This window comes from Thunnus albacares, chromosome 14 (assembly GCF_914725855.1).
Source record: "Thunnus albacares chromosome 14, fThuAlb1.1, whole genome shotgun sequence".
NCBI classification, from domain to species: Eukaryota; Metazoa; Chordata; class Actinopteri; order Scombriformes; family Scombridae; genus Thunnus; species Thunnus albacares.
In genome coordinates, this window is record NC_058119.1 from 20,943,916 (window position 1) to 20,959,211 (window position 15,296).

Consider the following 15,296-nt stretch of genomic DNA (forward strand, 5'->3'; position numbering starts at 1 on the left):
AACTGTTTCACAGACAGAATCATTAGTCATGAAGAGACAAAAGTCATCTTACTGATTTTATTTTAGTAAACTGACAACTAGAACATGCTCCGGAGGAGAAAAGACACCGTCACAAATTAAATTAGTAACAGAGCGAGTGAGTCACACACTCCTCTGTGTGTGTGTGTACCTCTATGCGTAGGTTCTGCATCTCCTCAGTGAGTGTGTTTCTCTCCTCCATCAGCTGGTTCTGTTTGGCCAGCAGCTCACACACCTGCTGGGCGCTGCTCTGACAGTGACGGTCCAACTGCTGCAGCCTGCAACACACACACACACACACGGTGACTAATCCCGGTGTGCAGTGAAAGAGTTCATTGTCTACAGGAGCGGCTGTGTTCGAGGGGACAAACTAATTGGGACGTCCCAGTAATGATCAACACTTTGCTTCATAACTGCACACACACACACATCTTTCTCACCAGACTGTTTGACTATTTGACAAGAGCTACAGGATTGACAACACAGTGATAAAATCAACTGAGGAGAAAGCCGTCATATGGCTGATAGATAAAAGATTTTGATTGATTGACTGTCCAGACACACTCATGCAGTGAAAATAAACCCAGCTGTTCTCAACAGGCTCTCAAGACAGTCAACATCTTCTGCTCGGGATGATGAATGATGTCTTTCCTGAGCCAATCAGGAACAAACACAAACAGTGCGGTAAACTTAAAGGTTCAGTTCACTCAAAGAGATTTTTGCCTCCACTCCAATATAACGGAGGTGAATAGACTACATTTTAATTTTAAATTCCCTCATATACTTTGCATCAGCTGATGCCAGTCAGGAGTTTCCATTTTTTCAGTATTAAGAAGATCAAATGAAAACTATCAAATCTGTGGATTATCAAGAGTAAAAGGGACACTGATGTGAATTAAAATCACTTAAATTCTGAGTTTTGTGTCATTTGAAACTGTTGTTCTACAATACAATGAACTAAAACTAAAACCTGATAAAACAAAGTGACAAAAAGCTCTAAATCCTATTAAAAAAAAAAGTTATTATTACAATTTTAAGATGGGTAATAGTGACAAGTCTCAGTTTGTTTGATGTCCATCACCACCCAGTGTTAGTATTTTATACTTTATATTATTAGTTTGGATCCAGGTCACAGTGCTTGTGATGGTCGTCTTTGGACAATCACTATTTTGCCAGAATTCAACCAGTTCTGTGACTTTTTCTATCCTGATAACAAACACTTAAACTTGGAGAGTTTTGCCTGATAAATATTTTTCAGATTTTTTTATCAAAACGTACAATACCAGTCAAAAGTTTGGACACACTTTTGTATTGTGTATAGAAGAAGAAACGTTCATTCACCAAACACCTTTTTTGCAAATGTTTATTATATTAGAATATTCCTTTTAGAGGGTTTTAATGTTACAGTACAGGATCGGTCACATCTGATTGATATCCAGTCATTCATTAAGATCGGTTTTGGTCAGATCACATTACTGCATCGCCTCCTCGTCTGTAAACACAGTATTAAACTTCTTCTGCTGTCACGTCCATGTAAACTCTGTTGATTATTTGATCAACACAAAGTCCAGTGATATTAAAAGCTCTCTTTCAATATTTACAACATTTGGTTTTATGTCAGCCAAGAGGGTACTTTCCTCTCACACAGTTTCAGTCAATATTGTGTGTCTGTGTGTATGTGTGTGAGCGAGGGAGGGAGGGAGGGAGGTGGTGTTTTCCAGCTGGGTTTTGAGTGTATGAATAGTGTGTGTGTTGAGTGTGTTTTGGGGGGTGGAGATGGAATGTCTGTTAAGATATTTCCCACCAGCAGCCCATTATTTCATCCATTCAGTCAGTCATCCCTCCTCTAGTGCAGCACACACACACATTTGTGCAGCTATCCTTGTTAGGACGTTGCATTGACTTCCATTCCCTGCAGACTTAATCCCGAACGTTAACCATAACCAACTCACGCCTAACCCTAACCTAACATCAATTTGTTAACCAGGACCTCAGAAATGAAGTTTTGCCTCATTAGGACCAGGCTTTGGTCCCCATGAGGACTACTGGTCTCGACAAGGTTGGTGTTTATACCAGAAAGGTCCCAATGAGGTAATAAAAACATGCACACACACACACACACACGGCTTATTTAAGTCACTTTTGGAGTATCTACATGGACTTTTTCTCTAATTTTGTCTCATTTCCTGGAGACTTACCCTAACCATAACCACTGACCCAAAAATCAGCGTTTTACCGACTGGGGACACGGCTTTTGTCCCCAAGTGCGTAAGCCATCCCCAATTAAGTGGTCTAAAATCTGGTGTGTGCCCCTGAAAGTGGTTTAAGTCATACCCCCACACATACTCCTACCCTCCTGATAAAGAGTCCGATTCCAGCACTGGAATCCACATCTGCAACTCAACCAGCCATCCATATTTATCCATATTCCTCTAACAGTAGTCACTCAACACAACATCCTACAAGATGGTTAAGTTGTCTTTTATTAGTAACTGCATGTACAAAGTAATACTTTGATGCTGTCACACAAACACATTACAGTACAATCCAGTATGTCAGCGGTTTCCAACTTGGACGTCCGGACCCTTAAAGGGTCACAAGATTCAATCTGAGGAGTTGTGAGATGATTAAGAAAGAAAAGAAACATACATATATAACTGCAGTTTTACTCTGATGTGTCAAGTCTTCCCTTCTTAAGAGTTTGACGACAATGTGAGAAGGGAACTCTGCTCAGAACTCAGACACATGCAGCCTGTGATGAAGGGTCTTGAGTAGACTTTGCTCGGCTGTGAAGCGAAAAAGGCTGCACTGTGTTTTTATATGAAATATTCTTCAAAGTAATCATCTTTGACTTTGTCTTTCACTGTTTCAACAGGTTCAGAAGGCAACAAGAAAGGCAGGAATGAGGCGTGGGATAAAGAAGAAGAGGAGGAGGAGGAGGAGGAGGAGGAGGAGGATGATGAATAGAGTTTGTGGCTTGGGGCACAGAGAGACAGAGAGAGGTAGCTGGGGGGGAGACAGATGCCCCTGCCCTGCTGGTCATGTTGGCAGTGGCAGGGCTGCCTGTGTGTGACAGACGGGGGAGGCGAACATCCCAACTCTCCCCCACAATCTGCTCCCTGCTCTCCCCCCACATTCTGCCCCGCTTGTCCTCACTCTGCCCCGCACCGTGTCGTCTTCCACCGCAGGGTTTAATCCTGCTTCTGCCTGTCCCTCTTCCTCGGGGCCTCAAGTTTTCTCAGCACCCTTTTTCATCACCATCAGTACTCCCTGCTTATACCCTGCCCTCCTTTTCTGTCTCCACCATCTTCCACCCAGACTGAAGGCCCACTGGGCGGTTTATCCGAGACCTGGAGGCTCTGTCCAGTCCTGGAGGCTGAGGGCGATGACTTCCCTCGCCGCCTGGTGCAACTACAGCTGGCTGCCAAGCTGTCCTGACCAGCCACCCCGTCTCTCCCTGCTCCCGTTCTCATTCTCCCTCCTTCCTACGCCATCACACAGCACGGCACAGCACCACACAGCAGGGCCCTGCCACGTCACACAATAACACACACACACAGAAAGAGCCCCGCTGTGAGTGAAGGCACAAGACACAGACACAACCGAGCGCAGGAGATATCGGCTACACAAACACACACACACACACACACACACAGAGCGGAGAACCTAAAGGTCAGGAACAGAGCCTGTTGTTCTGATCTGTAAATGTTTGATGAGCAAAGTGTTGAGAACGTGTCGACTGAAGGCCTTCAGCTCCACACCACCATCTTTATCCGATCACAACCACTGATCTTGGTGAATAAAGATGCACCAAACACATTAAAACAGTTTTCTCCTGTTAAATAATCTGGAGGAGTCTCAGTAATGACTCCCCGGTTCTGAGTTCAGGGTTGCCTCAACAATGTTCACCAAGGAGAGTTTGACACTTTTAAGAGAGCTGACTACGACGTTGTAGAGAAGATTTATTCACTTATTGATCGATTCAGTCTGTTGACCCGCTGACATGACGTCCTGATAATATAAACTAAATGGAATCAAACTGCACATTCATGATCTGATCTTATACTGACTCTAAAGGGTAAAGGATTTCTCAAATACCTCCAGAGATATCTAGCAGCGCTGACAGTTTTTGTTTTACGTGGCTATGTTTCTAGAAATCAGTCTCAGAATTTTCAGCCTCCACTAAACAGGGAGGTGAGTTTTGAAAATTTCAGCAGCAGAACATCATAGTAGCTGAACTTAGTAGAAATTCAACGATTAGTCGGTTGCACAAAATTAATTGGCAACTATTTTTATAATCAATTCATTGTTGTTGGGTTTTTTAAAGCAAAAATGCCAAGAATTTGCTGTTTTCAGCTTCTCAAATGTGATGATTTCATGCTTTTCTTTGTCATACATGATTTTACAAACCCAATAATTAATTGATTAATCAAGGAAATAATCTGCAGATTAATCAATAATAAAAATAAGCAGTAGTTGCAGCCCTAAAACCTGGGCGAATAAAACCAGAATTATTGGTATGGTCAGATACGACAAGAGGCAAGTGAGGAAAAGTTTAAGAGAGAATGATTTAAATAAGAATGATCCGAATCGATGCAGCAGAGGCTGAGATATCCCGACTTTCCCTAGTATGAGTCAAGCTCAACAAATACTGGATCCCACATTTCCCATAATGCACCTTGATAGCGTCTTCTAAACTTCACACACCCAGTTTGTCACACAGGCTTTCTGTTCAAATTTTTAGTCTCTAAGCTGAAATAACCCTCATGATGTCAAAGTGACGTAATTTTATTTGCAACACTTGTTTTCCATTTGTAGAGAAACTTTGAGACACTATGTTGTAAAACATCCTAAATCCAGTTATTTAGGAGAAAAGGCAACGACTGCAACACTGCTGGTGAAACAAATTTCTTTAGCTGAGGTTCAGATACTGCGGCGTGGATGCCGCAGCATGCCAGCAGCCTTTCACACATGCCAGTCTGACAGAAAGTCAGCTGAACAGGCAGCCAGTAAATCAGTCGCTCAGGTCGTGGTCTGAGATGTTTAAAGCTGCTGCAGGTTGTAAGCTGAAGGTTTATGTAATGCAGTAAGTAAAGCTTTGACCCTGGCACACATATCAACAACCACACACACACACACACACACACACACAGTTTGTCTGGCCAGAGAGCCGCCAACCTCTGGCCTTATACAACACACACACTCTCTCTAATCCACCGCTTGTCTCACCTTGCATACCCTGCCTCAGAGGGGGATGTGTGTGTGTGTGATTAAGGTAGCGCTCCTTCCAGCAGCTAAAGCAGCAAATCCAATAACTGGCCTCTATCGACTGGCACACTCATTAATTAGGGCTTAATACGGCTTAATGCTCGGGCACTGCCCTACACCAACACACACGCGCGCACACACACACACACACGCACACACACACACAGCAGGCTGGCTCGCCTCTGCCCACTGCCTGGAACTGGTGAGGAGAGAAGGAAGCTTGGATGGATCCGTGGATGGATTGATAGCGAGACAGATAAATAGATGTTTAGGTGGAGAGGATCTGCATTCGCTGAAAAAAAAAAAAAAAACAAGGGTTGACAGTTTGTGGTGTCAGCGAGGTGCAGGAGTGGAGCAAAGGAGGGACGGAGAAACAAAGAGGCTGAAGGATCCAGCTCCAGCCGTCACCTCCCTGCCGCCTGCTGCTGGCCTGGCTGATGGCTGATAGGAGGGTTGTGGAGGAGGGTTAGAAGAGGGTAGCCTCCCCGCTGACCTGGTGAAAGGACACCACCTGCTGGATCCCACGGTTAACTGACACACACACACACACACACACACACGAAAGACAAACACCTACACTGTAATAATTCCTTAATTATCCTCAGGAAAAATACCTGAAACCGTTTCCAGAGCAGTCTTGGTAGTAAGTGTGTGTTTTTCTCTCCAGCACACAAAATAAAAGCAGGTTTTGCTGGGAGGCAGTTTGCAGTAATTTCCCCTGACAGCCCGATAATCAAACTCTGCTCACAATCTGCACCTCGAACCACCGCACTCTCTATTGACTGCTGCTACTAAGGAGATTAATTACAACACACACAAACACAGTCACCTCTCTGTGGTATACATCAGTCGTAGCCCACAGCTAACGTCTAAACTCTGTCGTGTGTGTGTGTGTGTTTTTGTCTGTGTTTGCATATTTATTTACAGGTGGGAGCATATGTCCTAAAGGCACGGTCCAAAGGGAAAGTGCTAACGTCATGTTAGAGAAACAGAGAGACGGTAATAGAAAACAGAAGATCTGGAAGCGACGTGAAGGTCTGTCATTCAACAGTCCCGTATGAGTGTGTGAGTTTTTATTACTCCACAAATCAGCTAGTGGAGCGTGTCACTTTAAGAAAATATTTAATGGATAGCAAATACATGATCAGAGTAAACTAATGTCTTACTGTATATTCTGTATGTTTCCAAAAATAACTACTCAGCATTGATTATATTGAGGAACATTACAGCACAATGTACTTAACATTTAAGTACAAAAAAATTTACTTCATCTGTTGAAAATGAAGGGAGGAAATATTAAGTGTGAAAATAAACATCGGCTATAATTAAAGAGCAACTTTCAGCTGTGTTCCTGTAACGAGATCTGCAACAAGAGAGATGCAAGACAACACACGCACACACGCACACACACACATGCACGCACACACATCTGAACACACTTGCACAAAAAGGAAAAAATCAGGAAAATGAAACAGGACTCTGCTAGAAACTCAAACCCTTAAAAATAATCTAAAAATCTGAACCCTGAACACACTAACCTTTGGCTAACTCAACCTGCGTGCGTGCATGTGTGTGTGTGTGCATGTAGCAGGCGGGGGCCGGAGGGGGGGGGTAAGAATGCAGGCAGACGGCCTTGGCTTGCCTGGTTACAACAACACCGCCAGGGGCATGAAGGCTGCAGCTGCCACACACACACATACACACACACACACACACACAAAACCATATTTCGCCCAATCCCATACCCACCATCACCACCCTCACACGCCAGCGCTCGAGCTAAATCTTGGCTGGCACACAACTGCACTCAAGAATGTGTGTGTGTGTGTGTGTGTGTGTGTGCCTGAAGGCCATGCCCCTCTCCCTCTCCACCAACCTGTCATGCCAGTTGTTGCTCTTGCTAACATGCATATTTGACATGGGAACACGATTGGTGACACTATGGGTTTTGATCTGGATGAGACAAACATGCCTAAATCCAGTTCTCTCTCTGTATTTGATGTGATTTTCTTCTCTTTATGTTGTACATTCATTTACTGTCGCCCGTTAGTTTTCAGTTTTGACTGACTTGCTCCTTTCAGACATGCATTTAACTCGTTACGTGTTCGGGCAATTTAACATGTCAGCATCATGTCGGAAAAGACTCAGAGTGCATTTATGTTAAAAGTCACAATCTGCCTACTGAGGAAACATTTCTGTAATGTGTGAATTCAAAGGAGACACATATAAGATCACTTATGTAAATGTCTGAATATACAGGTATATATTAAATATATACATATATGAAATAAGTGTATTACGGCGCATTAAGACAGTGCAAGACTGTAATAAATGTCACATTTAATTATTAAATCTAATGCACAAGGAAATAAAATCCATTTAATGGGTTTTTTTAAAGATGTGTTTTAATTATAATTTTTTTTTTTGCGAACATTAAAAAGAAAAAAATCCCAAAAAATTCATCTGATCATCAGCCAAGTCCTCCTTAACATTCACATGCTCCACACATCCACTGCTTAGAAAAAGATGAAAATTCAGTAAAACACTAAACAATCAATACCATGTGAGCAGATTAAATTAAATTACAGTCAAAGTTTAGGTTTGACATATTGTACTTTTTTAACTAGAGTGACCTGGGTTCTGTGTAAAAGCAATCAGACATTTCTAATACATGATTCAATTCATGAAAAAAATATACTGGTGCTTAGACAAATGTAGGGTTACTGAAGTTGGGTCGAGTGACCCCGCAATGCTGCACCAGAGCAGCGAAACATGTCAAAACTGCTGAATCAATTTTAAAACTCATCTGTGATGCAGCCTGTGTGAGAATTATCACCACTGTTCTCCAGCAGCGCTGAAGATGAACATTGCAGCTCATCTGCATCAGTCCTGCATGTTTGAACAGAGTCTACGTTGAGTGAAAGATAGAAAAAAAACATTTTAACATACAGAAGAACCCAGACAACTTTGTAAGAAATCATCAATTTACTAAAGTCTTTAAGAAATCTAAACTTTAAAGACAACCATACCAGTGTTCCCATTAATACAAATCCCATATTCTTTACATTACTGCTATATTTTTATATTAAATTTTAATTTTTTTAATCAAAAAGCCAGATTGAACTGAACATTAACTTACAGAGATTTGAAACTAAATCCATCTGAATAAATTTGTGCTTTTACTGTTGTGAGTTAAACGGTTGCTATGTGGGAATGTAGGTGGAAGAAGTCTGCACTAAAAGCTCACATATGAAACCAGCTGAACCCTGGGCCTCAGGAAAATATTTAGAAATGGAAAGCTCTGTGGTATAATTTTAAACAATTAAGCATTTCTACAGGATTCCTTATAATATAAACTACAAGAACCAAACACTTGTGTAGGCCCTTAAGACTCATCCGTTGTTTAATAGTTGTGTCGTGACAGTATAAAGCACAAATGCTGTGTAAAAAAATTTTTGTGCACATTTAAAAATATGAGAAACAAATGAGATTGATGAAAAATGCAGCAGCATGTGCTTATGATCAGAAACCCCTTTAAAAACTTCCAACTGCTGCTCTCTCTTTTATAATCTGTTTGACACGATTTCTTCCTGTATTCACCCACAAGTCAGACTTTACACCATCAAACTGGATCCTTTTCTTCCAACAGTAAATAAATAACAGAAATATTCAAGGTGAGAGAAGTTTAAAAAAAAAAAAGAGGACTTTGTTCCAAATATCTTCTCTACATGTAAAAGCCTTTTATTGTGGAATAAAACAAGATTAAAATTAGTCATTGGGATGACGGTTACAAACCTGCATTCATTCAGAAGCCCAGTATTAGTTTCATTGTCTTGAATTCTGCACAAACATCAGTGTGCAGAAGTTCAACACGAACCCAAACAAAGTCAAAAAGAGAAAAAAAAAACATTATGACAAGACTTTACAGTGAAACAAATTTGGAAAGTATAAATGAGGGACGTCAGAAATAGATTCATCCCCTGATCTGAAACAAAGCAGGAAAGCAGCTCTGGATGAGCACAGAAGTTGTCTCTGCTTTCATTTCATCACTGTATTAACAGAGGTTTCAGTGTTGCTGCAGGCTGTTATCATCATCTATTCAATGTCAAAGTGTTTGCTGCCATGAGGCCTGCTGACTCCTTTCAACTCCTCTGTTTGAGTGTTTTGCTTTTCTGGCATTAAAGTGTTTCTGCTGTTGTTACTTTTAACATTTTTTCTAAAGAAGGGGCAGGTGTTTCTGCGCGACTTTTCTAGTTGTAGTTTTATGAAGCAGTGTTAGCGAGTGTCACTGACTGGGGCTTGAGATGTGACGCTTTGCACAGTTAACGCTCCAGCTTGCAAGCCTCTGGCTATAGCCCGACATCTGAGCTGCAAATCTGTGCATCTGTGTGTGTGTTGTGTGTGTGTGTGTGTGTGTGTGTGTGTGATAGAGCTGTAAAGCCACCGTTTGACAATGCTCTTTCAGCAGGCCGCCCCGCGGTTGCTCTCGGCTACAGAAGCCAGCTGGGCAATGCAGAGATAGAAACGATGAGAAGTGAAGGAGAGGAAGATGAAGTGGAAGAAGAGGACGACTGATCAGCGCCATCCAGAGGTAAAATACACAAGCGTGAGAGAGAAACAAAAAAAAAAGAGATGCAGTGAACTAAACTGTTCCTCTTCTGTCTTAATACAGTTGTTCAGTAGCTCTCATCTGAAAATCATTTGTGTCCCTAAATAGTAAATCAAATGCATCAATATATACATATATATATATAAAAATATAGCAAATAAATCTGAACTTTTTTATCCAAGTTCAACATCTATTTTTTTGACAGAATGCTCAGAAAATGTTTGTGTTTTAAGAGTTAACAAATTCACAGATAGCTCTGAATCGCCTGTGTGATCGCATCATGTCTCAACCTTTTTTCTGCCGTTTCTCTAACACACTTAAATCTACTAATAACTTAAAGTGAAAAAAACAAAAACAAGATGAAGTGGAGGAAGTGCTGTTGTGTGAAAACATTAAAAAAAAAAAAAAAAAAAACTGTCTGATTTTGAAAAACCTATGAAAAAAAGATTCCAGTGCATATGTGATGTGTAAAAATGTATTTGTGAAATGTAAAGAGGTGATATCAGCGCAGTCAATATTTAACAGTCTGAAGTGTATTAATGTGAAGTGTGAAGTGTGTGAACGCTTCGACGCCCGCCTTCTTCATTGTCCTCATCCTCAACACATCTCACTCTTTTATCGTCCTTCTATCTCCTGGTACCTCTCAGATCTGACAGATCCAACTCATCATACACTAAGATACGTTAACACACACGCACACACATACTCCGCGCGCTTGTGTGTGTGTGTGTTTGTGCGCACACATGCACAGAGACAAATGAAAGCTGTCCTGTTTTCTTCTAACCAGCCTCTGCCAACTTAATTTGCAAATGAAAAGTTTTGCGAGGAGCGTCCTTTTGCTTCTGGGGCATGGCAGCACACTGTGTGTTTGAGGGTGGGAGGGGTGAGGAGAGATGAGGGTTTTGACAGAGGGTGTGTGTATGCCTGTGTGTGTGTGTGTGTGTGTGTGTGTGTGTGTGTGTGTGTGTTTGTGTGGCAAGAGCCCAGATGAAGCAGCCCTCGCCCGGGGCTCGCTGTCCGCCCGCGGTAGCAGCAAGCCTGTTCCTTCTTCCCCGGCCCGCCGCGACCATTTGTTCCATTAACCAATCTCCTGGAGCCTCTGGTGCAAACACACACACACACACACACACACACACACACACACACACATCCACAGGCGTACATACTTCAACAACTGCTTGCACAGCTCATGCCACACATGGCCCTCCATCCTTCGCTCCATCCCTCCCTCCCTCCTCTGCTCTCCTCCAGACGCACGCACCATCTTTCTTCATGGAGGCCATATGGCCCAGTGAAGCCTGTGGATCTACAGGCACATCTGCGTATATGTTGCTGCTTTCCTTAAAGGGCTGCAGAGTGAGCTGTGTGCTCGCATAAACACTCACACAACCATACAGTCCATGCACACACACACACACACACACACGCACACTCTACTGTCACTATGTGTGGTTAAGAAAAAGTCGGTGTTATGTTGGTCTGTCGTGCGTGTGTGTGCGCGTCTGTGTATGTGACCTAAGTGCGTACATGCGTAGTGATAATTGGTGAAACAGCCTGCGAACAGCTGTGGGGTGAGAAAAGGTTGTGTGGTGTTTGGTACAGAAAGCAGAGAGGAGAGGAGAGGAGAGGAGAGGAGAGGAGAGGAGAGGAGAGGAGAGGAGTTGGACATTATCAGAAGGGCAAAGAGGAGAGGAAAGTGAAATGACAAAAGGAGAGGAGAAGAAGAGATAAAAAGAGGGCAGGGGAGAAACAGTGGATACAAATCCTAAACATGAACAGTTAAAACAGCAGAGAAGTCACGGCAAACTACTTCTCACTAATAAATAAACGGTGTAGACTTTCAACACTATTTCTTTCTCATTATATAGAGATACTTTTTTTATTATTGATTTCTTTTCTAAAAGTGATTTTCAGTCTAAAATATACAGAAAGGTGAACTACAGTGTCACAAACAGCTGTACATTTACTCTGACTGTGGCCCGCTCTTGTGTCTTTACTTATCTCAATAATTTGGCTGCATCAAAAAGAGCTGCTGACGCCACCTGGATATTTATAACATCATTTATTATTATTATTATTATTATTATTGTTATTCAAGTTCACTAAAAACTGTACATTAGCAGGAAATATCTTAAGAGCTGTAACAGCCTGCACAGACATCCAAAATATTCATAATTGAATTGTTTCTTCACAGTTGATTCTCACTAAGATTTGACATGTTTCCTCTTAACTGATCTGCACTCATTTAGATGTTTTATGTTAAAGCTTTTTTGTTTTTGCCAGAATTGTATCACAGTGTCATTTACATGACATTTGAAAATAACAAAACAGGTTTATTGGCTTTGCTATTAAGATATTTAACTTTAAATAAATTGTAAAGATGCATAAATCTCCTGCATTTTTTCTTTTTGCATCTGTAATTACGTTGCTTGTATGTTAATTCTGAGCTTTCTGACAAACATAACCTGCCCTCACTGAGACATGAGCTATCATGAATTTAAACTATCAAGTGAAAAGAGATTGATTATTTAGTTCTTGTTTCCTCAGGTATAAAAGAAATTTGCTTAAATGCTTAATAAAAGAAAATATGTTGGTTTATTTCTTGAGTCAGAAAGCTCATAAAAACGACATCTAACCTTCAAATTAATTGTTTACAGTAGCTGGCTTTGTATCTTCCCTAACTTGCTGTTCTCCATCGCTCCGCTCTCCACCCCTCCGTTCTATCCCTTCATTTCCAAGCAAAAACAAACAAAAAAAAAAAAAAACCCCCACAAAAATAGTGAAATAAATAATTAATTGGTGCAGCAAAACATTGTGTGCTAAAACCCCTGTGTAGTTTGGCAATCAGCTCGCCCATGTAAAAATAAATCAAGCTGATTTTCCAAATGTTTTGTGCGTGGTGCGCTGTTGCCGTTCTTCGCAGCACAGATTGCGGGCCGATGGAGAGGCTGTGGGGAGGGGCGGGGCGCTGGATATTGAACCCACTTACACCAGCTTGTTAACACGTACACCTTAACCCCCGAGCGGCACGGCAGGGCGCCCACTGAGCGCTCAGGGCCTGCAGGGACCATCTAATGTAAAGCTAATGTATGGACACACATACACACAAACGCAGTCACACACACATACACACTGGGGATTATGAGAACATGCGTGTAATTCAGTACGAGAAAAGTACCATATGTAGAGAGACTTGCGTACCTGATTACACACGAATATGCACGCATGCACACACACACACACATCTACAGTTCACTCCTGCCCTTACAGCTTAAGTCAGATATCACAACTGCAAAATTATCATGGCTGTGATAAAAAGCCCTAAAAATACTGCGTGTACTTTCTTTTATTGCTCGTTTAAGCCAAAACCAATACGATAAGAATATATTTGTGGCAGGAAACAAGTTTTTTGATCCTTTTTTCCCACTTTCGCCTCCTGAGTAGGCTCATAGAAATACAACCACATAAAGAAAAATCAAGTAGAGCGACACAGTGTATCATAATACCGAGGTGCTTTACCATGCCACCAATCAAACATGAATCATACCTCTCTTGCCTCCCCTGTCTCTCCCTCGTCTCTGCGCTGCACCTCCTTACAATAAATCACCTAAAAGAAATATTCAAAACTAACAAATGCAGTCCCGATCAAACACATTCTCTATCAAATGAAATATCTCTCAAAATGTAATACAAAAATGTGGTCAAGTGGCTTAACAGTCCAAAAGTGACCTCATGTAGAACTGAACTCGAGAGATTTTTTAAATATCAGGAGGATTCATCATATTTTCTGTCAAAGCAGAAAATAAAACTCACTAAATGCCAAGAGTGATTATCGTGGTTCAGTTGGGAGAAGAGAGAAGTTAGGTGCCAACTTCCCAGCCAATCCACTTTTGGCAGCCAGATTCCTACTCTGCTAAACCTCCTGAGAACACGCAATAGCAACCCATACACACACACACACACACACACATAAAAATACCACCATAACATATGCGCGGAAACATACAGAATATTCATACTTCACACTCCTCGAGAACTTAGATTGTTTTTCTGTCTATGAAACACACAAAAAGAGTCGCACACAACCAGGAGACAGCTGTGACTCGGGTAAACTTTGTTTTTTGGCAGCGTCTAACTGTCGACAGGTTAACACCGGTGGGTGGTAGACAATATGTAGTGTCAGTGATGGAGCAGGAGAAAAGTGTGTGTGTGTGTGTGTGTGTGTGTGTGTGTGTTTAGTTGGGTATGAGAGGGAGGGTGTGGGGGGGGGGGGGGGCACTGGGGTAGAGATCCTGCAGAGTGGGGCAACAACACCCACACACCCTAGCCCACATTGGCAGAGCCAGGCTGTATGCCAGGCGCCCTGTGGAGACACACACCAACTGGGCTCCACACTTAGGGAGGAAGAGACCCCCGCATCACACACACACATGTACTAACTCACTCTCACAAACACACACACACATGTACAGATACTGTAGCATAAACCAAAGTGGAACCACTTTTAGCTGCGGCTTTTATAAGTCGATGTTTCCAAAAATCAGTCTTTATATGCTACGTAGAGGATGATTTTTACTTTCCGCCATTGTAGTTGAGTTTCCCAATTCTGAGTGTAAAATGTATGCATTACGTACTGCATCGCCCTCAAAGATTACTACAACAGAGTGAAAAATGCAGTGCCCACAGCATGTTCACTACTTTATTTAAAAAAAAAAACCCTACAAATCAATGCTTAGAGTTTGATAGACTTGTAAATGACTGTTTACCGTCACCTGTAGGTGATGGTGCAAAATGACGATAACTCATCAGTGTCTGACATTTCTATTTACTGCTCATTACAGAGTGAATTGTCTATTATGTAGGAAACAACGGATGAAGGAGTGTTGTCACCGCTAATTTATCAAGTTTGTCTATTTCAACAATCAACACAGCCACTAATGATTAATCTGATATGTAAGCACACAACTTCTAACCCTTTTTCTGCATTTCACCCGGTGCTTGTTATACAGTATTTATCGAGCTGTTAGATATTTACACATGAATGCGGTTAATGTCCTCTGTGGACCACCACGAGTGATTCATAGAAGTCTGGAACTAGTTTATTCTTTCCAGAGCGTTATATATGTGTTTTTTGATCAGAGGAGAGTGTGAGTATACAGCCTGATTAAGTAGAAAATGTTGCCTCTACAAAGACAGCAGGAGAATAAACTGCTGATGACACAAAAACCACTGTGTCAACAAAAATTAAAATAATCAAACATGAGATGTGCAGAAGATGGACTGGTTGGGGACAGACTGTGAAGAAAACTGCTGCCAGAGTCCACAAATGGAAAGAAATTAAAACTAAACTCCAACAACAATAATAAAAAAATATTTTGATGTGTGATACAAGTTTTTCATC

The 15,296-nt window shown here is 41.6% G+C and overlaps 1 protein-coding gene across 2 annotated transcripts in view; it reads right to left on the reverse strand.

Annotated features, from left to right (window-relative positions):
• sdccag8 (SHH signaling and ciliogenesis regulator sdccag8) overlaps positions 1–15,296 on the reverse strand; it is a 48,608-nt gene that overhangs the window by 2,781 nt on the left and 30,531 nt on the right. The window contains exon 17 of one of the 2 annotated variants that reach the window (XM_044371931.1): positions 170–296. In XM_044371931.1, coding sequence (XP_044227866.1) covers positions 170–296 — 127 coding nt within the window. Of the gene's footprint in view, positions 1–169; positions 297–2,893; positions 3,547–15,296 lie in introns of those variants that run through there. The other variant, XM_044371933.1, reaches the window with a different exon arrangement.